The sequence below is a fragment of the Excalfactoria chinensis genome, chromosome 10 (genome assembly GCF_039878825.1).
Source record: "Excalfactoria chinensis isolate bCotChi1 chromosome 10, bCotChi1.hap2, whole genome shotgun sequence".
NCBI lineage: Eukaryota > Metazoa > Chordata > Aves > Galliformes > Phasianidae > Excalfactoria > Excalfactoria chinensis.
The window spans coordinates 3,513,380-3,540,418 of record NC_092834.1 but is presented as its reverse complement, the minus strand read 5'-3'; the positions used below and the strand labels follow the sequence as shown (position 1 = coordinate 3,540,418).

Sequence of the window (27,039 nt, the reverse complement as noted above, 5' to 3'; positions counted from 1 at the left end):
CAGCTTGGAGATTTTAATAAATAATGCAAGATAAAGCTGAAGATAAGTAAATGAGGTCAGTGCTGTGAGGAAAACAGGAAAGGTACCTCTATGTATTTATAGATAGTAAGAAAAACCCTAATATTGATTAAGAGTGGAAATGGACAGATACTTGTTTTTAGCTCTGTAGTTCTTTATGATTAGAGTGAATTGCAACAGTGATAAAAATACAATATCCACACACATATGCTAAAAGTGGCTCAATTAGTTTTGCTTACTTGTATATAAATAGTTTTCTGATGCAAAATATTGCTGGATATTTTATTGCTGGACATTTTGCAAAAAAATGTCCTGAAGCCTTTTCTGTTCCTCCCAAAACACGGTTGTTGCACGCATGGGGAACCTTCTGCCTTTAACACGGGGGTGTAACAACTTGTTTTAAAAGCTACGTGGGACAGAAGCCATTCCTCTCATGGAAATCCCAACCCTTCTCAGCTTTATGAAAACATTTTCTTCATCCAATAGAAATCCGCACACTTCAGAATGGTCTGAATCAAAAAATAGATGCCCCAGATGAGGAAGTTTGCCATAGATGCATGAATGCTGATACTGCTGTTTGGAACTGGAAGTCGACAAGATTTCACCTTTTGGAGCATGGAATCAAACTCCAGCATTGTGGTTGTAACTGGTAAGATTTGTATTTTTTATTTCCTTCTCCTTTTCACTAGAGCTGGTATGCACACATGCTTCATCTCTGTCATAAACAGTTCCCTGGAGGGAAAAACAGTAGCAAACAGTCCACACTTACAATTCCAAATGGAAAATAACTTACTGCTGTGCCTTCTTAAGGTACATGTCAGCGGAAACAAACTGCAGCATGCCCTCCTTACTGCCATCCAGTTTGGTTTGTTGTTCATTCTCTCCATGTTTTAATCTTTGTTGACATTCTCTCTGATCCAAACCACATAGCTCAAGGCAGTGCATGCTAGTATTAGAGAATGCTTACCCAAAAGGAGCTCTGAAGCAGCAAAACCAGGTTGCATCACGATGTCACATAGTCAGTGTCCAGAATTAGAACAGCACATGGCAAGTTTCAGGGTCTCAGTGTCACGGCAACGTAAGAGAAATTTAAACAGTAGCTGCTGCCTCAGCCCTGCTAAACTAGACCATTGATTTTAAATATATCAAAAGAACATGTGTGAATGTGCAGCATAAGGGACAGAATTTGTTCTTTTTCTTGCTGGCTGTAGCTGCTGCTGAATTACAGTGAATTACAGCCACCAGCTAGAGACGTCTGAGCTTCAAAAGGTTAAAGTTCCCAAGGAACACTGCTACTCACTACTCCTCTCATTGCTACTGGCTCATCTAAAGGCAATCATTACACATATCTTGACATGTGAGTTGCAGGATAATTTTCCACTGTAGGTCAACTGAGGACATAGGAATGAGGTTGAAGCTACATCAAAGAGATTTGCATCTTGCTGTTTTCAATTAAACACTTCATTTTTTTTTTAATAGCTCCAAGATGGGCAGAACTAGTTTGGCTTGCTCCAAAAACCTGCAGTTGAAATGAATGGGAGTGGAGGAGAACGCAAGAGGTATTTGCTAACCTCTTAAAAGGCTGACAACCTGGTTCTCTCCTATGATATTTATAGCACATACCCTTGATGGGCACACTTCTTAGCACCTTGTTAGGTTTTTTCCTCCCCTTACATCGCCATTTAGGTACAGAAATATACTTGTTCAAATGCTTTTAGTCCAGTGTGTCCCATTAGAGACACAGGTGCATCTTCAAGCTATTACAGAGATTATCACAGCATGCCTCTGTCACATTCTCACCTGCTCATAATATAAACGTGCTGGCAGTGAGCCCAGTTTATTATATAGTGCCTAATAATATTCAACCCATTAGCTCTTGAGGTTTCTGCAGGAATTTCAGTACTGTATAACCCTCATACATTTATTTTGTTGCACAGAACAATTTATCCCAAGCAGTGGATTCTTACAGCCACAGCTGTCGATTTAATTTAATAGTAATTTTGGCTCCAGAACATTTAGCAGCTTCAGTTAAGTTTACCTCATAAGGATTGTAGGATTAGCTATTATGTCAGCACATCTGATTAAATGCTATTCCCTTAAATGTTATGGAGGCTAAATAACATATATATGTATATATATATATATAAATCAACCCCCATAACAAAAAATGCTGAAGTACAATCATGTGATTACATACCTGTTGTCAGCTAATCTAAACTTGCAGTGCAAGGATAAGTTAAACGCACCTTCTTTCCTTTTCAGGTTTTGGTCCTTTCAGACAATACTTGGTTAATTCTAGCTGGGAAGCAGTGAAGGTAAGCATGAAAAAAAGAAAGGGAGGGAGGTGTTTTATTTTGTGGAGATCCAAATACAATCTCCTTCTGGGCTTTCTATTCCTTCCAAGACAGTTATTTCTCTCACTAAACAGAACTTTGCAGTTTGGAACAGACACAGAAGGAAGAGAATAACGAGGAAGTGAACATGATTGGCAAGATTTTTTTCAAAACACTTTTTTAAAGCTTAACAGACATTTTTTCCTTGCCTGTAGTTCCTGCATGTGCCACAAGTTATCCCTGCCTTCTGTAATCAGACCGTGGTTCATTTCAGCGTGTCTATGTGAGGTGTTTTCCTTCCTATACAGATGTAGCCTATTTAGTTATTACTGCCTACTTCAGGAACACAAAATGAAAGCAGGTCTATTCTAAGTGTGTTTTCACATCTTAGCTTTGCTTTCCACTTTCAAAAGACAGCAAAGTCTACAGTTATCACTGAAGACAAGACCATTCCCACTTCTCCTCACTCCAGATACCTGGAACTCTTATCAGTAGCTGCAGCATGTCTAAGATGGAGTCCTGAAAATTCAGGACAGGTTTGGATACCTGACTTTCAGCATAAACTTTTCAGTTACAGTCATTTTCAAACAATAATGTGTGAGTCTACATCTAGTAGCCAAGATCAAAAACAAACACAATTATTTCCCAGAACACAATTATTCTTTTTTTAAAATTGCGTATATCTTAAGAGCTATGTATAACTTCTATGTTTAAATGTCTTACAAAACAAATACCCCACCCTAGTAGGTGAGACCCTGTATGCCACAATGCAATAATTTACTAGCTTGATACTTTCATACTGTACCAAAGTCATGAGGGATGTTATCCCTGTAGGCTAACATGAAGAAAAAAAACTTGTGTTGTACCTTTGCACACCCAGAATACCCATAAATTATCTCAAGTCCAACTCCAGATGTGATCTAAACCACAAATATTTGTCAAATATTCTATGGATCTGCCATTCCTCAGCAAGCGCCCCCTGAGCGTTTAGGAAAAGGGATAATCAAAAGAGTCAGAAAGTACCAGCAAACCTGTCAATTCAGTTACTGAAAACTTCAGGGCTTTTACAGACATTGTCACATGGCCCAACATCGTTGTGTAGCACTAGAAAGACAGTTTCTCTTCTGGAAACCTGCCTCACTAAGTTCTTCATGGTTCTCACAACTGCACTCACCTGAAATACCCTCCTGATATATGCATGAAATTCCACCAGCACCTCTTAACTCTTGAAGTGCAGAACATTCTCTCTAGAGGAAAACAACACTAAGAGTTAACTCCACGTTTGCAGACAGATCACACAGAGTTATTACGATGTGTTCTTCAGAACCACGTGGGACCCTCCGAATCTCAGATCTCCTGAATCATTTATTCAGTATTGCAGACCAATGGTCCCACCTAATACCCCTTGATCCAACTCCATTTCTGTATTTCCTCCAGAAACCTATGTCTGGCACTTGGCAGCTAAATAACCTATCAGAGCAACCTACCATCAAGGTCGAATTCCCCAGTTAATAGGGCACAAGTGTAAGCTGAGTGACAGCATTCATAGCAATTAAACTGTTAGTGCAAAGAACAGGTCACATTTCCAACTGCTTCTGGGAACTGTGTTTGATATCAGGAGATGAGGATCAGATCTCTTGTCGCAGTTTTTCATTCTGCTGCTGACCATGTGGTCTTTGGAAATTTGTCATTCAATCTCTGTCTCACCCCTCTCTGCTTTAGTTTCATCATCTGTGAAACTAAGACGATGCTATTTAGTTCCTTCATTTGTGTTCTGGAACTTTCTAACATCCCTGACACTTTAAAGAGATACCTGCAGGATTAGAAGAAAAAAAGACTTATTTTGTTTCTGCATCAACCTCTGCACAACCACAGCTTCTGGCCTCAACTGCTCCGTGCAGATCCCTTCTCTTTGGAGAGGGCTACATATGGGCACAAACCAGAACTCCAGTGACCTGTGGTTATGTCCACAACTCACCAACAACTCCAGGTTGTCAACTGATAACACTGGGTTCTATTTTCCTTTTAGAGAGACTTTCCCACAACAACTTTGTTTTCTTTTGAACCACTTTGCCCACCAAAAAAAGGTTTTCCAAAGCTTTTAAACTCTCTCAATGTTTCCTTGGCTGTTTCAACTACAGCAGGCAGGCTGTTGACTGAATTAACCCACCGACGCATTCAGCGTTCCTTCTCATCTTCAGATTCTTGCATTAAATGTAAAAATCATTTTGGTTATGGCTGAGACAAGGAACAACCTTTTGTTTTTTGTTCTGTTTGCTCAACATCTGGTGTGGTGGGGTGTAAGTCCATGGTTAGGAATCCTAAACAACAAAATAATACACATTATTGACAACATTCTACAATTACTTAGGACAGAACCATCATCCTTTGACACAAATTCCCAACCCTGGGCTACTGGCCAGCTTCTGATTTTGTCCTGCACAAGAAGTATTTCAGCATTTCTCCTATGACAGAGAGTGACAGAAGAAGCTCAATCCAGACACCACAAGAAAAGAATAGCTTACAATAGCTTGTAACAACTTACTTTGGGTCTTCTGATTCTAAACTAAAGTTGTGGATAGTCAAGTACTTCAAGTCCTATAGTTAAAAAGGAAGAATCTCATTAAATGTTAAAATTAAAAATGTTTGGGAAAATAAAATGCTAATTGTGAACCAGCTGGGGTTTTCTTTTTTGGATGCTAAGACACAGTACAGCATTCTTAAGCAAGATGATGCAATGGCCTCTCAAAGACTGTCAGCGCCCAGAGGGAAAAAAAAGGCTGGCAGTGTTCTCTAAATGTGTTTACTTCCCTGCAGGCATTGTTTCCTTGCTTGTGTCAAATAGTTTATTGAGCACAGCTAATCAATGTTTCTGCTGACAAGAAGATTGGAACAGTTTATATAGGAAGCCAGTGTTGAAGGGCAAATTTCCCAGTTAACTCAGCCCCATCCACGCAAATATCCTTAGTAAGAAAGGAAAGCTTAAGGAAACAATGACATTGAAAAAGTTACAAGTTTCTGGGTCTATCAATTACTGCTGCTCATGACTTTTTACCCATGCCCTCCAGAGAAACTCAGAAAATTTGTTCACTTCTTTTGTGGTGGTCTACTAAGATGTAACAGGGATTTTCAACCACCATTTTGCTTTAGTGGGACAAAGCTTTCTGACTCAGTTGTACTCTTCCTGTACCCTACCACTGCAGTACTTACATTCTTTGTAAAGGCTTATGGCTTCTTCGTCAGCCCTGTTCCACTGACAAAATGATATCAAGGCATTATCACCACATGATGTTCGTCGTTGACTCTTATCCAGACCATCTTCCAAACATCTACCCAACGTGCTGTTTTAAAGGATGCCTTTTTTTCCTCTTTTACCTCAATGCTGGGTATAATTTTTGTTTCCCCTGGAAAAAAGCTCCATGCTGAACTTCAACTAAATTACAAAGAAAGAACATCCCAATAAATAACATTTCCTTCTTTCATCGGGGGAACATATTCCAGATTAAAAAAAATTAATTCCTATCCCAACATGCTTCTTCTTATGCTGCCAGTCACTTTGAGGTTACCAGAAACAAGTCCAAGACAGCAGGTGAAAAATGACCCAAGTGACATCTAATGAGAATTCTCTCTCATTTGTGTCTCTCCAGAAGCACAAGTTTATCTACTTTGTCTTTCAGAGGAACAACTTACCTATACCAAGGCCTATTAGACGTGGGTCTTTTCTGAGTAATTCTGTATTTCATGGTTCCCCATGGGCCAGTCCAAATCAGGACTGCACAAACCACACACTGGAGGCTGAGCATCCCTTTGGAAAATATAACCATGGCTCAACACGAATGTGACATTAAGAATTCTTTAGCACAGATGACTTTTCCTTCAATAAAAATGGAGAGCTGTCATGAGACAACTGGGTCCCTTTGTAGACCAAGGAACAATAGGGCTAAGCAGTGTTACATTGCTCTTCTGTATCTCTGCAGTTTAATCAGCCTGATTTCTACATCACACTGAGAAATCCATTGCTCTTACACATCCATCACAGTTGTTGGGCTGGTTTTTGTATCTACAGGAGCTGTCCAAGAGAGGCCTTGGAAAGAACATAGATCTTCGTATCATGCAACTACCAGTGGTTTACCAAAAAGTAAAGGAACAAATCTTCAGGATATGGACAACTCTTCATCCAATAGTAAGTAGTAATAAAGCTGGGTAGTTTTCATTTCTAAATAATATTAGTTTCAGCAGATCTTTAAAAAGATCTCCAAGAGATTACTTAACGATGTGTATCAGGCAGCTCTGGATAGTGACTAATAAAATGGTGATGAAGGTTCCAAACAATTTTGGAGCACAAATTAATTAGCACGTCACTTTAATCCTGTGCTGTTTAAACAGCATAACTGCGTGCAGAACAAAGAAAAATGCATCTATCATAAACTGTAGAATGGAGGAAAAAAAATCAGCTTTGAAGTCTGGAGTTGACTAGACACAGCAACAACAAAAAAACCAAAAAACACTATTTTGTTCTCATTTATAATCTCTTATCAAGTTATCTTGAGGCATGAGCCACAGCAAGACTTCCCACCTTGAAGACAGTATTTCACATAACGCTTGGCAATACTGCATTACATGTTTTCAAAAAACAGGGCTCATTTTTAATTTCCTGTTATTCACTCTGGTGGGAAAAAACAGCTTACTGTTCACGTTGGGCTGGCTTCATCTGCCAAAGCAATCATCATCCTTGAGCAGTGTGGGAAGAACAAAGGCTATGAAGAGATGGATGCTTGTGGTTTTCACCCAGAAGGTGGCTGTTGCATGCTAGATGGTCCGGAAAAGATTGAATCGACAATTAACATGAAGACTATCTGGAAAAATATTTCACTGGAAGGAATTGATATCATCTTTTCCAGAGATGCAGGAAGGTAAACATTGCATATTGAGGTCTCAAAGTAAAAGCAGAACTAATTCAGTCACCTCATTTAAGCTTAAAGAATCTCCGCAATGACTTCTCCTCTAACCAAAATCACTCTGAAGAAAAGACTTCCAAGTGACACAAGTATAAAACAAGGATAAATTTAAATTTTATGTAGAGAAGCCTTCATAAAAAACAACAGTCAGTAGTCAGTTTTCCATGGGTTGCAAAAGAAACAAGTTTCAACAGAGCACACTGTGATTAGCAACCCCAGTAAACTTGTGCTATTAGAGTCTAACAACAGTACTGACTAGTAGGAGATTCCAATCTATTTTTCCCAACTGGGAGAGATATAAAATGTAAATACACACACTGAAGAACAGAGCAATTATAGGTACCTTTAGAACGGTATCTGTGATCTCACTGTATGATTCAGAATTTCTTCAGTTAAAAGGAAAACAAAACAAAGTGTTAGTTGGTTGTTGTTTTTTTTTTTATACATAGCTGATCTTGTCCTGTGCTTTCAGGATATGGATCTGCAAGCTAAAAGGTTAAGGTGATAAACAACAACAGAAATAAGAGGTTAGTGGTGAGCCTCTGTATGACCTACACAAACAAACTTTACTATGTGCTGTAATGTTATGGTTATGGTTCCAAGGGGCTGCATTACCTTTCTCATCTGACTTAAGCTTACAGAAACCTAGAAAAGAAAGCATGTCTTATGATTTATTTATTATTATTTGAGTTGCTTCTGAGTGAGTGTCTGAGAGACTAATAAACAGGTGTGGAACAATTGCTTCTCAGACTAGTTTTGTTTCAGCATTTCCTTTACTCAGTACGCAAATGCGTTTGTAATATTTTTGTAAACCAGATCTGCTTTGGCTTCTTAACAAATATTTTAATTTAATCAAAGTTTGCTGTTCCTTAATTCAGGTTTCTATTTATGTTTCGTTCATTGTATTTCAGGTACCTCTGCGATTACACCTATTACACCTCCCTGTATTACGGCAGTGGAAGAGCAGCTTTCATCCATGTGCCTCCATTATCAAAGTCAGTAACAGCAGACTCTCTAGGAAAAGCATTACAGACGATCATCCTAGAAATGTTAGAACAGTGTGGGGTACAGAGAGAATAAGGTGGAATGTTAGAAAAAGGGAGCTTTCTTAAAATGGAATTTCATTTCTCCTAAAAGTAGCAAATCTAGTGATTATTTAAAGCCCTGCAAGGTTTTACTCCAAGTTATTTTCAGGGAAATCTCCTTATAAAAACCAAACAACCGTTTCAAACTCAAAGGTGGCAGTTTGTAGCACTAAGATTGCTTTGGTTTAAGAAAACACAAGAAATAGGACTTAAAAATGGTTACATATTTCCTAAAATCCTTTAAAAGCAGGTTTTAAAAAATCTAATTAAAAAAAAAAAAAAAAAAAAAAAAAAAAAAAAAAAAAAAAAAGCAGAATAAATATCAAAAGATGTTACTACAGATTTGTTGCACCGAGATCCATTCTTACATCCGTGAGGGCATTCAGCACCGCTACCACAAAGTTCCCCAAGTCCCTTTCAAGTATAGTGACACAGCTTCATCTAATGCAAGGTGCCCATATTTAAACTTTAAACAGGAGGGAAAAATAAAACACAGGTAGAGATCCTGTTATGTGAAGAATTTTTTCAGCTTCTTTGAGACCAGCTGTAGCGTGCTGGCTTTCACATACAAAACAGACTACGAACCGGGGGTGACTTAACTTGGAGCCTGGCAGACCCTGTAATGCTATTTGAGTTCCAACTGCCTGAAAACACCATTTCCCCAAATTCTCAGCATATGCCCCAAAGGAAAACACCGCTGTCCTTCCACAAAGCACAACACAAAGACAACAGTCTTTCAGTACAATGGCTCATGCTATTCAGGGATTTATACATCAAAATCAACAAGCTAACTTGTCCCAGGAAAGGCAATCAGTGAAGTACCATGCAGTGGAATGTTATGGCACATTATCTTTCTTACAAAACAGGAACCAAATGAGATCCTAAGTTGTAAAGCTTGGGATCAGACAGTGACGGATCACTTCTGAGCTTCTCTCCTGCCAAGCCAGACTCCTCGGTGTCTCAGATATGCCTGAGACAGAAGCACTGCTCTATTAAGGCTGGGCAAGACAGAGGTTTACAGCGTGTCCTCTTTAGCACACCGGGAATGTCAGTGCACACAGTTTTGCTTGTACTACAACAGACAATTATGACATAAAGCTAGCAAGTATTTTTCAAAAGCCATCACCAGAACAGAACAGCAGCATCTTCATGTGGACACCTGGGATTTCTCTAAGGGAAACAAAAGCTCATCCCTCTAGTGCTGTGTCAGTAAAAACGACAAGAGACAAGGATAACCTGATGGCACGGACACCTGAACAAGCTCTGGGCCACCACTGTGCCTCAGCCGAGACTTCGATGACGAGACTCATAGAAACTGTAAATGCCAAATAATGCTATGCTAGTTTGCTTGTCGCTGTTTTTCTAACAACCTTTGCAGAAAACTGACAACTTTGTGCTGGATGGTTGAATGCCCCACGAATGCATTGCTGTAACAGAAAATGAAAGGATTTCCTTCAAATAAATAAATAAAAATGCTTTCCTCATTGGAATGAACCAAGTCCTGCTGAAAAATGGTCCAAAGGTTAGTGTCATTGGATTACAGTGCTTTTGATTTCAACACAGCATAATGGAAGTACTGACCTCTATGAAGATCTTTTTCAGAGTTGCTCAACTAAATGCAGCCAAAACTGCAGAAGAAAAACAGTCTTGAATCTTCTAAGCTGCACTTGCTTTGCAACGAAGAACAAATTCCAAAACAGACAAATGCATACAGAATTCTTTTATTTAACTTAAATCAGGTAGTACTGAAACTACTAGAAAAAAGCAGAGTAAGAGAAACTAATGGAGCCTTAGCTTCAGCCATTCAAAATAGACAAAGTTTCTTCTTTTCATAATGTAAAGAATCCCGAGTATATCGCAATAACAGGAATAAATTCTTACAACAGAATATACAAAAACATTTTGAATTTTTTTTTTTTTTTTTTTTTTAATCTACTGATTCATTTTAATATAAACACAGGAATTTCTTTAGGAATAATTTATACACAGCAAGTCTTTTTTTTTTATGTAATAAATTGGCCATGTTATTGTTTAATTTTCTCTTTAAAAAAATCTAAACAAGAAAACTCGGAAAAATGTCGTATTTGCAACTGCATCCATTCCTTAGCACTTTCTAGTTTTGTTTTTGTCCCAGAGGTAGACAAACTCTGGCCAATCCTTTCATCTCAAACCTCACTGGTTTAGAAAACAGAAGAGCTGATCTTTAAATAGCATCTAAATCATCGTAACGCTTCAGAAATGCAGTCAGTCAAACTTCAGGGGGAAACGGGGATCTTCAGCATTCTTAAATAAAAATAAATAGGGACCCCGCTTTGCTTCTTTCAACAAAGCTTCGAATGGTACTCAGCATCTTTAGAGGCTGCATACAAACTTCTAAAGTGATAAGAAATACGCAAATAGTTCTTCAATAGTAATTACAAGAACTGCCTTCCCGCTTTCTCTTATGCAGTCATTTCCTTCAAACCACCTGGCACCCATAAAACAGGTACTGAACAGCACGAGTGAGACTGTGTAGCAGCAAAACCCATTCTGTTTTCCCAACCAGTGAGGTTCTTGTAATCCATTAAGTTAACTGCACTAGACAGTAAAGTGAAATGACCAGTTAAGATGATCCCACCCCAACCAGAGGGCTCTGGAAGACCAGGATACTGAAGATACAGAACATTTCCCCAACTTCTTTACTCATTCGCTTGATACTGGGACACAAAGCTTGGGCAGGTAGTGGGAGAGAGGGATGAGCCTTGAATTGGACAAGTTAGCGATCCTTTTTGGCATATTGTAAAGCTAGCTAGTAAACTGGTACCATCAAAGGAAACGGATCTCATACAGACACACGCACACACAGACAGAAAAAGTGCCCTTAAATTATATTTTAGGCATTAATAAACTACAAACATTTTATAAAATTATTCTATGCACTTACAAAATGCAATGAAACGTTTAATTAGTTCTTGTAAACCAGATCTTCGTCAACTGACTACCCGTAATCTACTGGACTTTAAAGCCCTATTGAAAATGCTAATGGATTACTAATCAACGTAACGCATACAAAAAAGATGGACATGCACACATACGCACGCACACAACCTGGTGATAACCCAGTACTTGCAAGACAAACCAACTGCAGGTTGAGACTGACTCATACAGACCGATGTCACAACCACTGAACTCCTGTTACAAATTTAGCACTTCAGCTGGAAAGTCAGGCTTATTTACAAGTACCGATGATCAGAATGGTGATACCTGAGCTCTGCTGCTGCCCCACACACACCATGCTCAGGAAACAATTTCAAACTTCTGCCAAGCCCTGTGTCTTTGTAAATATCCATTTCCAAATCCTTTGTTTCCAGATGTCCCCATATAAACACTTCTCCGTTCTGATTTACCTGGCTGCGCTCCCTAACAGAGGCTGCTCATTGCCTCTGAGCAGCCAGTTTTCTGAACTGAGGCAACCTTCGAAGCCCTCCTGCCTATTTACAGTTCTGTATCTTCAGCACCTCTGGCCACAACTGTTTTTTTTCTACACATCATTCCTAAAACTCTCGTCTGCACAACTACTCATGGGTTAAGTTGCAATATCTGGCTTTTATCACTGGTTAGTAAGGAGTGGACCCTTTGCACCTTCCTCCGCTGTTGTTTAGCCCAGTGATTAAATACACTGTTGACAAACAAAATAAGAACAACAGGAAACAAGTGTTACTTGTACTAGTGGAATGAATAGGGTTTAAATATATATAAATATATATATCTATATTATAGATATACATATGCAGATATCTATGTCTATATAGATATATATTTATGGAGTTACACCAACAACGGGAGCGTTGTTCATTTCGATTGTATGGAACAACCCTCGGCAGTTCCCAAAGGACCTGACAGTGGTTCCATCTGGTGACCAGTCGGTCCTGGGCAAACTGGGCTTCACTTGTTTATAAAGAGCAACAGGAGCATCAGTGCGAACATCTCTAGAATCATACATCACTTAGAACCAGCTTTAAAGAACAGAGGCATCACGCTGAGAAAGACCTGGTGAACACAGGCTGGCCTCGAACTTCCAATCATGCTTGGCTTCTGTGTCCAATTCATTGCCCCCTCAAAAGCGCTTCTTAGTACCAAGCAGCTGACGCTTCTGTGCTTACACAGGAGCCACCTTCCTTTGCAACCAAACCACCTTCTGTGCCACTGAGAAGCTTTTAGATGCGAGTCAGGTGAGAACAATGGCCCGAGTGCTGAAATCAAAGCCTGCCCCTACAGTGATGCCAGTCTGTTATTCTACTGCATTGAAACAGCTTGGTAATGTTTGTCAAAACGCTGGGCTTTGGGGCTGGGTGGGCTATTGTTTTTCATTTATAAGCAAATTGGATTCCTCGAACTTTATTCAAACACAGTCGAAGTTCTGAATAAATTTACCATACCAGACAAGCCAGTGGTCTCAGGAAAGAACAACATTACAAACCATATTATGACTCTATCAAGCCAACATTAATTCTCAGTTGTTCACATGCATAAACAACTTGATTTACTGTCCAAGGGAAGTCTGCATGAAAAGCCCATGTGAATAAAGCTATTCAGAATGCACAAAACACAACAACAACAAAATAAGAACGCTATGGAAACAAACAGAACAAAAAAGTAATTAAGCCTGAATTGCAAACACAGAACACAATGGTATCATGAAGGTGGTTTGGTCCAGGAGAGCTGACTGTCATCACGCATGCGTACTTTACTTTTAGTCCCATGACTGTATTCTACTGAAGTGCTTTTTGAAATGCCTATCATGATGGGTGCTACGTCATTAGTGTTTCTTCCTAACGCGTTTTTAAACCACCTACATCAAATTATAAGAACCAATAACTTGGACAGTTTTAACAAAACCCTCCTAGCCAGCTGAAAGATCTGAGGATCTCCAGTTGTGGTAATCAATATGTGCGAGTGAGGGGAACAGTCACTACTCCAAAAAGGTCACCGTAAGCTTCAAAGAAATGCAACGACAAAAAAGATGACATGGTAACAATGTTAAATTTGTTGCTTTTTCAGGGTCTGAGAGAAAGGATCCCTCCAAAGACGAGCCCCGCAGTACTTAACCACAGCACTGTGTTCAAGAGGCCGCATACAGCTCCAAGCACCGCATTATTCAGATACCACAACCAACACCTGCACGAACAGCTGCCTGAGCTGGAAAAAGAGAAACATTATACATCATGTTGATGGCAAGCCTGTGTTAGTCCTGTGTGCTTGTAAACCAGTTACACGCTGTCAGAGGGCAGTTAAAATTTGATGGCTGGTCCATCAGAATCCACAGTTATGAAGCATATAAACGGGGGATGAAAAGGGAGCTGACTTTTTTTACTGGCACATCAGAAAAAAAAAATAATAACAATAATAAAAAAATCAATTCTATGTTAGTTTTGAAAACAAAAACAAAGCGATAAAATAAAATGAAATAAAATCAGTGCTCTCATTAAACAGAAGCAGCAAAGATCCGAAGCTGTAAACTCGACGTGGTATCATCACCAGGCAGCCCGCAACAGGTTTGTCACTGTTTTGGTCAAAAAAAGAAAGAGCAGCGCTGTGCTTGGTGAGCCAAATGGGTGCTGATTCAGCCAAATGCCTTTTTGGTGCTCGCGGCATCTGAGGAAAATTTGCCAGGAATGACTGAGGCCAAACAGACCGCTCTTCTTATTCTATCAATCCTTCTGGACCTTCCAACACCGTAAACAACTCATTTCTGTAGCAAATTTGATCGATACTCGTGACTGAAAGTTCTCTATCAGGTCAGCCCTGCACCCACCTAACAAGCAGCAGCGCTGCTGCTGACCTAAGCGCTGCCACGACGGCCCGCTAAAAAGCCTTCGTGTTTCCTTAATGAGCGGTCAGCTTACAGTCAGACAACTCTCGCATTTTCCCCACGACAACAAATTGGAACTGAAAAGGCAAAACTCCTCGGAATTGAGGCAAATACTCTGAAGTGACCCTTTGTGATGAGCAGTGACTGTTCCCTTCCAGAACCTAGAGCATGTGGTTTATGGAGTGAGAGGTTACCAGTATCGACGGCATTTATTGGCTGCTGAGAAATGTGAGATGTATTTTTTTTATATATATATACACACATATAAAAAAATAAGAGTGAGGTAGATAAATGTTTGAAAAAAAAATCAAAAACTGTCCCCCTGTCATACTCAAAAACCCTTATCTCAGTATTTAGATTTATTATGGGGCGTCTCTACAGTGATTTAAACTGATATCACAAAAATAAATAAAAAATCCTACATAGAATACCTTCTTAATTAACTTTTTTTGTCTTTTTCGTTTTTAAAAGGGAAAAATAACTACGGGACAGAGGCGAGAGAAGATAATGGGACCTAAACTACACAAGCAAAAAGCACTACAAACTTTTAAAAATCTCCAGTCAAAACTAGCAATCAGTATATTTTAATTCTTTGTTCTTACTCAAAGGTTTCAAACGTTTCCATCCCAGAACCACCTCTTCACTGCCATCAGTTGGTTGGATCAGTGCTAAACAAAGGCTTAGATGCTGTAACTAAGATGAGCAACTGCTACGACTCCTTGGTTGTAGGCTTTATGATGGCTCCCTCCTTCCCTTTTTGCCAAGGCTTCTGCAACCAAACAAACAAGCTCACTCATTTTCTTTTGTTCTGAGGTTTGGTCTATGACTTAAGCAACAGGCTTGGACTTGTCCAGGTTTCCATAGCTGCCAACGCTTAACTCTGTTTGCTAGCTGAGCCGCTGGCCCCAGCTACGTGCTCTCCACCCTACCCCATGGAAATGGCATGCTGTTGTTGTGTGTGAGGGGGTGGGGGAGAGTTAATTCTGTTTACCTTGGGGTGCAAAATGCAGCCCATAGTGTCCTCCTGGAGGGCTTCCTCATTGGGAAGGCAAAGAGCCGGGGCTGGAGCCAGGTGTTCAACGGCCACCCAAAAAGTGCCTAGCACCGCCAGCCTCAATTCATACAGCTCTTCTTCAAGGGGTGGAAGAGTTCAAATAGTCGTTTTCAGAATCGGTGACCCAAAAGCCTGGTGTCTGCCGCTGTACCCAACAAACAAAAAGAGCGTGTGTGTACGTGTGTGTCTGTGTGGGAGCATGTGTGGGGACGGGTGGGTGCGTGTGTGCCACAACCAAAACAAGCGGGGAGGGAAGGAGGGGCAGGACCCTTGTACAACAATGAATATAAACACTGAACAAGAATGTACTAAATATTTAACCTTTTTTTTTTTTTTTTTTTCTTTTTTCTGACCTGAGTTTGTATCATGCCTTGCACTGTAACAGACTCGCATGCTGTCTGGGCAGAGGTTCGTGGGAAGGAAGGAAAACTGGGTCTGACAAACACCACACCGCTGCTGGAGCGTTCGGTGTGGGGCGTCCCTTCTTTCTCCATGTCTTCCTCAAAAGCCCTGCGACCCACACAGCCAAGATGCTGTAAAACAACTAATGGAAAAATAAAAATAATAAAATAAAATAAAATAAAACGAGGAGGAAATGCATTTATAAAAAGGCATTAAACAGTTCATGGCAAATCATACGAAAGGTATCGGTTACTGGGAAGGAAGAAGAGTTACACACTATAGTACAAAGCATAAGAAAACTTGTTGAAGTGGGAGGGAAGGGAAGGAGGGCAGACCTGAAGGTTTTCATAGATTAAATCCACAAAGATAAAGAACAAAAAAAATAGCAGCTTTTTTTTTTTTTTTCTGTACAGACATATAGATGAGTATCTGAACCGTAAAAAAGTTATAAAAGTGACACAAAAGACAATGTGTATGCAAATGATCCATGGTCTAACATAGAACTGCAAGACCCTTCGAGAAGTCTTAATAATAAAGAGAAAAGGTCAACAAAGCGTTTTATACACTTGAATCCGGTTACTGCCTTTTTTTTTTTTTCTTTTTTTACTTTTTTTTTTTTTTTCCTCATCTTCTCCCAATTTTTGTGTTATTGGTGCTTTTTTCCCTGCAGGCCTGCGGCACAAGGCAGGCTGCGATGGCGGAGATCTCTGCTGCTGCTTTTGTCACGGTTCTCACATTGCGTTTTTGGCGTGCGGTTGACTTTTCCTGTACCAAATGCGCGTGTTGGTTTAGAGCTCACCACTGCCAGTTTTGTCCAGAATTCATCGGGATGGGCACGGGGCGGAGGGAGGGCTGGCTCTGTACTCCATCCCTTTTTTCTTCTCCATCACAAGAAAAAAAAAATAAAATATATATATATATAATAATAATATTATCACATTTTATCCAGTTTTGGAAAAAAAAAAAAAAAAAAAAAAAAAAAAAAAAAAGAACCTAAACAATTTGATTACTGTTATTTTGTTCAATCCCAGTGTATGATTGAATAGAACGTATTGGTCAGGATCTCCCTTCAGCAGAGGAGTCGATTGCTGCGCTCCTTCCACGCCTACCAGCAAACAAACAGACAAACAAACAAACAAACAGAGTTCTTTTTCTTTTTTTTTTTTCCTTTTGTTTTTTTTTTTTTTGGCAAAATTTGGCAGCGTTGAAAATGGGAACAGCCCTGGCCGAGCGCCGGCCCTCTGTTGTTCTTGTACGCGTTTCTAAAAAGTTTAAAGAGCAACATTAAAAATCCAGTCCTTTAATTTGTTTGTGTGTGGATTTTTGTTTTTTTTGTTGTTGTTTTGTTTTTTTTGTGATTTTTTTGTTTCTTTTGTGTTGGTTTTTTTTTTTCGAGTTTTTTTTCCTTTTTTTTTTTTTTCCTCCTTTTTTCTTTTTCTTTTTTTTTTTTTTTCTTTTTGTTTTTCTTTTTTTTTAAATAAAGACCTACAGTGTCAGGCAGGTGCCTGCAGGGGAGCAGGGAGCCACCTGGCCTGTGATATCTTTGATCTGAAAAAAGTGCCGTACGGTTGAACCTGCACGCAGATATGTTTCCCATTATGAAGCAAAGACAGACAGAAAGAAAGAGAGAGGGGAGAGAGAGAGAGAGAGAGAGAGAGAGACATCAAATCTCAAGTTTTCTGTTGCTATTAAGTGTTAACATCAGAGTTTTAAAAGGCCAACTGTGTGCCCCATAAATGGAGTCCTTTACCGAAACAAACATCTGCTTGCATATTGAAAAAAAAGAAAAAAAACAAAACAAAACGATAACTTGTTTACTGAAAAAAAGGGTTCTTCCCAAGTGCAGCTATGGCAGTTCTGAAGATCCACTGAGGTACAGTAGGGCTTTTGAATATATTGTAATTTTCTTTCTTTCTTCCCCCAATAGACGCGCTTTTCTGCGTTGTGTTTCTGTCAGACTCTGGGTCCAAGGATCAGCAGGCCGAAGACTGGGGCAGCGGTAAGGCCCTCTCGTTCTTGCGTCCCCCGTTCATGTGTGCGTACGGCTGTCTCTCCTCGAAGCTGGCCCGAAGGACCACCACACCTGGGCCGTTCTCGGCTTTGTGTCCTGAGTGCTTGTCAGTGGGTTGGAGGGTAGAGGAGGGATCTAAAGGAATGCTCTCCATGTTCTCAGTCTCCAGGTCAAGCTCCTCTGTGTCCAGAGGCTTGTTCTCTTCGCTGTAGTAGAAGGAGACCTCTTTGAACGCCGGATCCAGCTCGTCCTTAATGCTGCTGATGATTTCCAGGAAGGAGGGCCTCATCTTGGGGTTGTACTGCCAGCACATGCGCATCAGTTCAAACCTGGACGGGAAACACAGCAAATCCATTCACCGAGGTGTTTTACAAGCCCTGCCTGGAGTGCAACCGGCCGTGACTGAATCAGACTGAACGTCTCAGAAAGTCGACCCATAAAGACGGGACACGAAGTGACAGAATTTTTACAGGCCGACATCCCTGTGACACACGCTGACCTGCTTTCCAACCGCTGATTGACTTCTACAGCTCCGACCTAAGCCTTCTCAACCCCCTTCCGCACACGCCTGCTGATAAAGCAGTCCTGCAACGCCTGACATCCAGCAGCATTCTGTACTCTTATTCCCAGGTGGTACTTCCCTGGTTCTCCTCCAAAGCATCCTCTACTTACCCAACGTACAGTAGCACCTCTCAGAGCATCTTTTCAAGGCGTTCCTCCTTTACAGATGGTTGAAAGTAAGCAAGAAATTCCATGCTATACTTCAGTTAGTCTGCACTGCCTTTGGCCCTCACAGCAGTTCACCAGGTCTCTGCATCTCTGAGTGGATTTGTTTTGTTGTTGTTTTTTTTTTCATTAAAAAAGACAGAGCCAAAAGAACAAAAGCACACTCTTTTTTGGATAGCTCCCAAGCCCACCCAAGCCACTTAAGGCCCTCCTTTCTGAAGGGTCCCTGCCCTGGAGTAAGCCTTGCGATATGACTGTCACTGTGCTGGAGCCCTGCTCCACGCCTGCCGCACCAATGCACAGCCCTGGCCTGAAACAGAACCAAAGCAAAGCAGTGCCTCCCACTCAGCTCTCTGCTGGGGAAATGCTGTTCCCAGCCGACCAGAACCAGCAAAAAGGGGGAAAGCTGCTGTGTTTGGGATGCAAACACTGCTGAGAGCGCTTCAACCAAAACAAAAGTGATCTTAATTGAAGTACATTTGAATTCACAAATATTGCTGTGAGAGCTTGGCTGGCACAGCGTAGCGTGAACAGAAGCCAACCACCTGAGCACGGCCCTGTGACACCCAAAAGAAGCTGGCAAAACCGGCTGTGCTGTGAGTGCCCCACTCCTCAGCGCCGTACGGTGACGGGCACATAGACACACAAACACTGCTCCACTATTGCTTGTTTTCGAGTCTTTAAGAGACTTCCACAGCGAAAGTGAAGCCAAACTATAAAACCGTATTACACCCTCACCCACAGCCGAGGAGGAAAGCTTGAGACATAAATATATAAAATCCATTTCTGTTACTTCACTGCTGTTTCCTTTCCAGCTGACTGCTGCGTCCCTGAATAGCAGCCTCGGCTGGAGCCAAGAACACTGGATATTCACTGGCACTTTGCCCTGAGGCCTAAGGGCAATGCTAAGGAGATACCACAAGCAGTGGAGTAATGCATGTGACATCAGCACAAACAAGGACATGTGATGTTTCTTTTAATCCATTCCAGATTTAAAAACCCTACAGAGTTCCCATAAAAGGATATTTCTTTTCTTTTTAACTCTGTGGGCTCTAAGACCTTGTTTACATTATCTTAAAAAAAACTTTCCAGCAGACAATGGAAGACTTAACAGGCTGCTAATACAACCCAAGTACTTTTATCCAGTGTGTTTCTGGCTGGTGGCTGTGAGCCTGAGGAAGCTGGAGGCATTAGCATGAGATGGGGGAATAACTGGTGCCACTGTAACGAGTCCTTTGCTCAAATAACGCTGCAGAAGCGGAGTCACTTCTTGCACTGAGACATTAAAAAAAAAACAAAAATGGAAAATAAATTACTATAGAAGCTGCATTCCATTTGAGCGTGCACTTGTGCTCTGCATCAGATGTGATTTGACGGAGAAAACAGCAGTGAGCTCTGCCACCCTGCTGCTGCATGCTGGTGTCACCTCTGGAGAGCAGACCCTCACACCAAGTGAGCACCAGGAACAAAGGGAAAATCGGTACTACGTAAACAGTCTAGTCATCTACATGTGGGGGAAGCAATTCTTACTTCAAAAGCAGAGTGGAATTCCAGCCTACACAACTTTTAAAAGCCCCATGGGAACACACTGTCTGAGAGCTTCAGCTGTAATCTTCTTGCCACGCAGCCATCACCTGACAAACGCTGCCTAACAATGGGAGTACATAAAAACTTTACTTATTACACAGGAAGAGGAGAAAAACAGCAAAGCTTCTCCTGGCACCGTCTTATTGAACCATCTGTCTTACTGCATGGTTCTGTCTGTAAAATCATGCAAACTATGCCAAGAGGGTGTAGCATAAACAGAACTGAGTCTTGTTTCGCCCTGCACAAGAGTGAAAAGCCTGCAGAAATACCATCCTCTTTGTGCTCAGCCCCTTCACACCGATTTACCACTTCTCTGACCCACAAGACAACCGTGCGATAAAATCCACCTTGCACAGCCATCCAACACATCCACGTTGCAGAACAGAACCCCTCCAGTGTCCTTGGTCTCTGATCCGCTGGGGAAGCTGATGGCTCCCTGCTAGCAGGGGTTAGCAAAGCACAGCCACTAACAAGCATTACAGGCATTGCAGTCTAAGGAGAGATGGAACTGCCAAGACTGCTTGTACCACGTAGCATTCACACATGGGGCAACGAGAGGCCCTTACAAGAACTGCTGTGCTGTGGCTGGAGTGTGCAGGGCTGTGTCAACACTCACATAATCTGTAAGGTTAAAAATAGTCGGTTCGGTGTCAGTTGCAGAAGGATTCTTCTCTCTGTTCTCATCCATGCTTCCCCACAGCAGAACACCTACTCCACCCGTTCTGGACGTTTTTGTATGTCAGTACAATTCCCCCTCTTTTCAGAAAGGTAAATTTGTTTTCTACATTAGATACCATCCTCCCATTATTACATTTTCCTTGTTCACCTGTCAAAGCAATACAAAATATCTCTGCAGTCACCTCCTACCAGGTGCTCCTAGCTCCACTTCTGGTTTGCTGTTACACTGCGCTGAGCACTAGAAGCGTGCTGACTTTCCTGCAGCAGACAGGCTTTACTTTCTGGCCATCCTGAGTTAATACTGTGCGTTAATACTAAGTAACACAGATCGGTCAGTATCTTGCATGGGGAACGCATGTTTGCAACTCTGCTACAAGCACCTTTCAATAATAATGTCCCACTCTGGTTATCAGACAGCTGGAGGGAGAGAAGCATCTCTGTTCCCAGGGCAGCTCCCAGCAGTAACAGTGAGCAGCGAATGCACTGGCTGCTGAGTGCTGCCCAGCACCTACATCCAACCTGGGGCCAATAGGACGGACAATGGGAAAAGCAGTGAAAGCATGCAAAAACCCCAGGCAATACAGACACATAAAATAGGTTCTCTGGATGCCCAATACGTGGAGCAAAGGTAAAGATGACTTCAGGAGCTCCCTACTGCTACTCTCTTAGCAGCCACAATGAATTTCAGCAGGCTTGAGAGTCTGTGCTAATATAAAGACCAAATAAGCTGAAAGGAAGCTACAAGTCACAATGCGCTTCTAAGGCCAACGCATTCAATTTCTTTCAGCATCTGGGCAAAGTTAGGATCTTTTTTCCCACAATTCTACTGACAAAATAAGAGAGACATCATTAAACTGGATGTGCCTTAGTTCTGCTTCTTGTGCCAATGGAGAGAAGTTAAAATAAAAGGAAGGTACTTTCACTCTGCCCCCCTGCCACGTTCGCCTAAAGTTTTGATGGCCATTTACAGCCATCAGCTGTGAACAGCTTCATTTAAAATTGGCACAAAAATGTTTTTTGCTGGCTTACAGTAATGCAAATTTATGATGGTTACCCTGAAAGCGGACCTGGTGAAAGCAGGGCCCTGTGAGCACAGGACTAGTTCCAAGGATGGAGGAGAGCAGTGGATGGGTTGCAGCAGTGAGAGCTTCCCTTCCCCTGCTCATACCACACGTGCCCCAGGTTAGAGTGGAATTTCTAATGCAGAAACTCTTGCCAAGTTTCAGCATTAGAGCTCGTTTTTCCCCGCTGACTGGGGGAGCAGGGCAGCCCTACCCAGAGCTCCTCACAGCCTCGTTCCTCCCCATCCCTGCCTCCATTACACGGCGCTCGCCATGTGAAACAATCTCCGGTCGATCCGCCTGCCAGAAATTCTCCACAGCATCGTGGAAAGGAAAGAATGTGAAACTGAAGAATCACATGGCACTACACCTCCCCTTGCACATACACCCACCCCCCTCAAACAACAAAACAACGCTGCCTGTCATCTGAAACCAGAGCCAGCCGGCCAGCCAAAAAAGCTCTTTTCCTAAGAATCTCAAGCAGCTGAGGCCCTTAAGTGATTGTATCCCTTCTGCGGGCCTCCAACAAATTTCAATAACTGCAAGACGCAGCATTTCCTTCCCAAAAGCCAGTTTGGGAAGTATATCAAAGTAATAAAGTCTGAACAACTGAAACTGCTGTACACCAAAGCCAGCAGAAGTATTTCAGCAATGTAAAGCTGAAAACCGAAGCCTGCTGTGCTGCATGCTGCTCGGCTGTAAGCTTTGTGCGGGTTCTAGGGGTAGACAAAGGTTTTTCTGCATGCCTCTTTCTGTGCTCACAGGGCAGGAAACTGTTGGCTGGGCAAACTTGTTTGCCTAAAAGCAATGAGCAGCAACCAAGATGGCAGATCCAAAGCTGCTTCAGACACAGGAATGAAGGATCCATTTACCTGTATGCCGAACTGAAAACTGGCATTCCAGAGAGTTTAAGCACAATACAGCTAAGCTCTTTTTTCCCCTAATCCCCAGCAGACTTACTTGAAGCAGAAGAGACAAGATACAGGTACAACATTTTCTGCTGCAGAAGATGACACTTATGAGCTGTTATTAAATGTAAATTTAGTTAGGAACACAGAGATTGGGAGTTGCTTCTTTATGAAAGAGCCCAGTGTGAGATTCTGCCCACCAGCAAAGGTGTTTGATGGTAACTCTAATTAATACAAAACTGAAGATTGACAGAGACTGTTCAAACAGCATCTTGCATTGCAGTCACACCTTAATAGCCTCTCCTGTGGCAGACAGGGCAGAAGCAGACACAAAGGGATCACGAGGAATAAACTGAGCACTGAGTGGTAACTGCTGACACTTACAGCATATCAGGGCAGTTGTCTGGTTTTTCCAGCAGGCCTCCTTCCATCACGAAGCGGAGCACTTGCTCATTGGTCATGCCTTGGTACGGCTGCTCCGCTAATGTTGCGATCTCCCAAAGTACAACACCAAAAGACCTAGAAAACAAGAGAACTTTAGAAAGCCAAGCAATGTTTGCAAGGATATTTTCCCTCGATGATGCTGAGCAAGGCGGTTTCTGGGGGAGTTTTCTTTTTACAAAAATCTCTCTTAATTTCCACACAGCTGATCACAATTATCCAGTGGTCCAACACTGCTTGTTCACAGTGGTTCTGCAAAGGTCGATCAGTAAGACAAGCCATTACAAGCTCCTTGCACTGACCAAAGGCCTCTTAATTCAGAGGACAGCTCAGCTGGGTGCTTGTCTGGACAATCTGCACAAACCTCACTTTCCCCTCCCACAGCTCTGAGTTCTGACTCAAGGTGCCCTGGGAGGTGGAGAGAGCAGAGGGAAAGATGCAGGTAAGGGAAGAAGAAAAAATACTGTTCTGTCAACCTCCTGTGCAAGTTGAAGAGCTGAAGAGGTGTTTTTTAAGAAAGGCCCAACGAGCCCCAAAGTGACAGAGACAGCAAGGGAAAAAACAACTGTGTGTTAAAGAAATGAAACCCAAAGTCTTCCTGGGTTTCTCCAAAGTCAAACATCTCTCAGGCACTTCTGATAGCAGCTGAGATGACCGTGAAGCAGAACTTTAAGGTCTCCTTCCAGCGCAAGCTGCTTTTTGTCAGAAATCCTCAAGTCTCACAAATCTCATTTCAAAGCTTCAATTTTTCCCTACCACTCCGGGCAGCAGTGAGCTAAACAGCAAACACACCCACCGCACCTGTGCATCTCATCTGCCTCCCCATGAGAAGCAAACCAACCAACCTCCGCTCCCCAGGCACAGAACACTGAGCAATACTTCCCCATTTGCCTCTCTGCTCTGATTTCCTCCACATTCCAAGTGAAAAATGCAAAGTAAGGACCAAGGCATTTAAAATACAGAAACAACTAACGGAAGTGATCTGTGAAAAAGGCTGAGAAGTGGCAGAAATGTTCTCCAGCTCCTCAAACAAAGGCCCTACACTTTGCTGCTTCAGCAGTACAGCTGAGTCCCAGCGAGAAACCCAGCTACTCCTTTAGCAACATCCTGACACAGAGCTCCTGGCTCTTCCCCCCTAACTACTAAGGACAGCAGAAGTGAAAAACAAGTTGGTCTAATAATACAAATTGATTACTGGTGAATAAAGATAAACACGATTATGTAATTGGACAGTTTAGATGTAAATATCGACGCTTTCTAAAAATACCTCAATTTAAAATTAGTTTATTGAGCAGACAGATCAAACTGTCTGCCCTGCATTCAACAGTCATCTACTTTTAGAGCTGCTGCGCCACGAACAAATCTAGCTGCTGTCCTGTCCTTCTGTGGCTAAAATGCTGAGTCAAGCATAGGGACAGAAGTGTAGCTCTGACATGACGCTGCTGTGTAACCAGGGGTCCAGCACTATTAGCCAGTTATGGTACAGGGGTCTTTATCTTTCTGTTATCCAGTGGATCTGAAGCAGCTTGTGACTGAAGCCAGAAGCCACAGACAGATCTGCAACTGTTTGCCTTTCAGAGGAGGGAGGGACAGAGGGTCAGTTCAGCACCTGGGTGGCTTTGAAGCTGCTTTGATCGCTGCAGGAATAAGGAGAGCAAGTTCTGTTCATCTCCTGGCCATATTATCATAACAAATACACTTACACTGCTCCTTCAAGGCAACCACTATCTCTGGAAGAATGCAAGATGCCGAAGACTTATTTATAGAAGCACACCCTCATCCTGAACAGTATTACATTCATTTTAAAATGTTCTCCTACACAACAAGTGTTCTCTCCAACTACAACAACAACAACACTCTTGTCTAATTACCTCATTCTTCAGCCTGGAGAGCAATAAAAGAATGAACTGCCAAAATAAAGCTCCACCCTTAAAAACCTCCAGACACTCTTGTGCAGTTTGCCATCTCACCTTACAGCTTATAAATCTCGCACTCTGACCACTTGCAGTTTTGTCTTTGTGACATTTTGGCTTCTAAAACTGATCTCTAAGAACACAGACCAAGATGTCGCAATTTCCTACCAAAAAGGCAGAAAAAAAACAACCTACCTACTCTTTTTTTTAAATGTATTGTTTGAATAAAAACATGAACAGCCCCTCAAAAGGTTTTCATAAGCTCAGCAAGTTTTCATAAGGCAACATCAACACGGGGACTCAGGTGACTCTACCTGGGCATGAAGAGGCCTTCAAGGTACACAATTAAAAGTTACTGAGGAGTAAACCAGAGGAAAACACTGCAGTTTTGATCTGAATCCCTATCCACGGATATGTGGCAGATGCAAGTGTTACACATTCTAAACATACAAGTTCCTTGTGTGGAACTTTGCTCTTTTGCTTTGCTCTTCAAGGCAGCATCCCCACATGAGCTGCGTTTTAGGAGAAAAATCACTCCAACAGTCACAAACCAAGCCAAGTGTCACAAACCACTGCTGAGATCTGTGGACCCGTGGTCCAGCAGATGATGTTTTTCTCCCTGTATGCTTCCAACTATGAATCTATCAGATCTGACTCTTCTCCCCTGTGTTTCCCAACACTACTGTCAGTGAGCTGCTTTCCTTTACGGGACATCTGCAGTAGTCTGGCTACAATACATTCCATGTCCCACTCCTAAAATGCAATACTGTTTGATCAGTCTTGCTTTGGACAATGAACACTGTGTTTTGTTAGCTCTAAGAGAACACATACACTTCCTGCAACAACTGAAGCACATATTCAGTAATGATGCTTGACTTAGCATCTCAATCTGTTGTTTTTGTGCGCTGTGTTTTGGAATCCAAGTTCACTTTAAACAACACCACTTAAGAGTTGCAGGTGAAAAGCAAAATCTGCATGAACAGTAATACATCAGCAAAGCTGACAGCCAGTCTGCTACAGACATGAAACAAAGGCTGAAGACGAGGGCTGGACATGGAAGTTCCTGTTTGGTGGTTAGAAGAGGCAGATCTGCCAGCTCCTCACTCTAGGCTAAATTCACTTCTAAACCTGGGGATTTTTCGAGTGATGTATTTCAGATCTGTCTGCTTTGTGAAGCCATTACAAGTCCCAGAATTGTTTTACTACAGAGGGACTGCCAGAAGCGTGGTTCTGTTAGGTGAACGGCCGATGAGGGCTTCCCCTTCAACTCAAAGTGGATATTTTCACTGAATTCCAAGTTTGAGGTTAAGTAACATTCCGATGCTTTGCTTTTCCACTTGTTTTTCAAAGTTGATGCTGTGGATTGCAGCCCACTGACTCCAAAATCCTCAAGCTGTTTAAAGAAAATGCAGTTTACTACTAAAATACCATTTCTACCGACTTTTAGGCATTTGGAGGCAATCAGCTGCCAATTCTGTAACGAATCAGCAGTAAAAACATCTTGTTAAGGAGGCAGAGAAACCATAAAAGTCTGAGTAGAGGCAGAGGTTTTGCCTGTGCACATTCATCTTTTGCCAAAGCCTCTCCATCTTTCTGCAAAAGCAGAAAGCAGCAGTGGGGGGGCGGGGGGTGACGGGGAGAGAGGAATGTTCCAGAGTATTATTTCTACTAAGAAGTTTATTTTGAAATTTCCTGAACGCTTCTATTAATAACTTCACAGATACAGCAACTAAGCAATGTGCTTTTAAAGAAAAAACCTATTTCCGCATCTCGTGGTATATAAAGCAAGCAAACAAAGACCCAAATGGGGGAGAATATACACGAGGGAGAGCTCCAAAGAAAAAAAAATGGTAGCATACACAAACTGTCTGCAGGAAAGTAGAGCTTATTTACACAGAAGGTTTTGATAGAAAAGCAGGTCAGCACCATGAACCTTTCCATATTCTTGGCAACTTCTAATGCTTTTCTTGAGGGAGGGCAATTTGAAAAATGACAACTTGCTCTTCCAGGTGA

General features: G+C 41.7%; 2 protein-coding genes across 3 annotated transcripts in view; one reads left to right on the top strand and one right to left on the bottom strand.

Moving 5' to 3' along the window:
* Positions 1-1,504: 1,504 nt before the first annotated feature.
* On the top strand, positions 1,505-8,389 carry PGPEP1L (pyroglutamyl-peptidase I like). Its single transcript, XM_072345872.1, is given in 5 exon segments — positions 1,505-1,577; positions 2,281-2,333; positions 6,418-6,534; positions 7,035-7,264; positions 8,221-8,389. Coding segments are annotated over 5 exon segments (642 nt in total).
* An 8,786-nt stretch (positions 8,390-17,175) lies between these two features.
* The window catches only part of IGF1R (insulin like growth factor 1 receptor), a 133,842-nt gene continuing 123,978 nt past the window's right edge, over positions 17,176-27,039 (bottom strand). For both annotated transcript variants that reach the window (XM_072345176.1, XM_072345177.1), the window contains 2 exons: positions 23,057-23,191; positions 17,176-18,041 (listed from right to left, as the gene is read on the bottom strand). In XM_072345176.1, the coding sequence (XP_072201277.1) occupies positions 17,675-18,041; positions 23,057-23,191 (502 nt within the window). In that variant the 3' untranslated portion in view covers positions 17,176-17,674. The remainder of the gene's footprint in view (positions 18,042-23,056; positions 23,192-27,039) is intronic.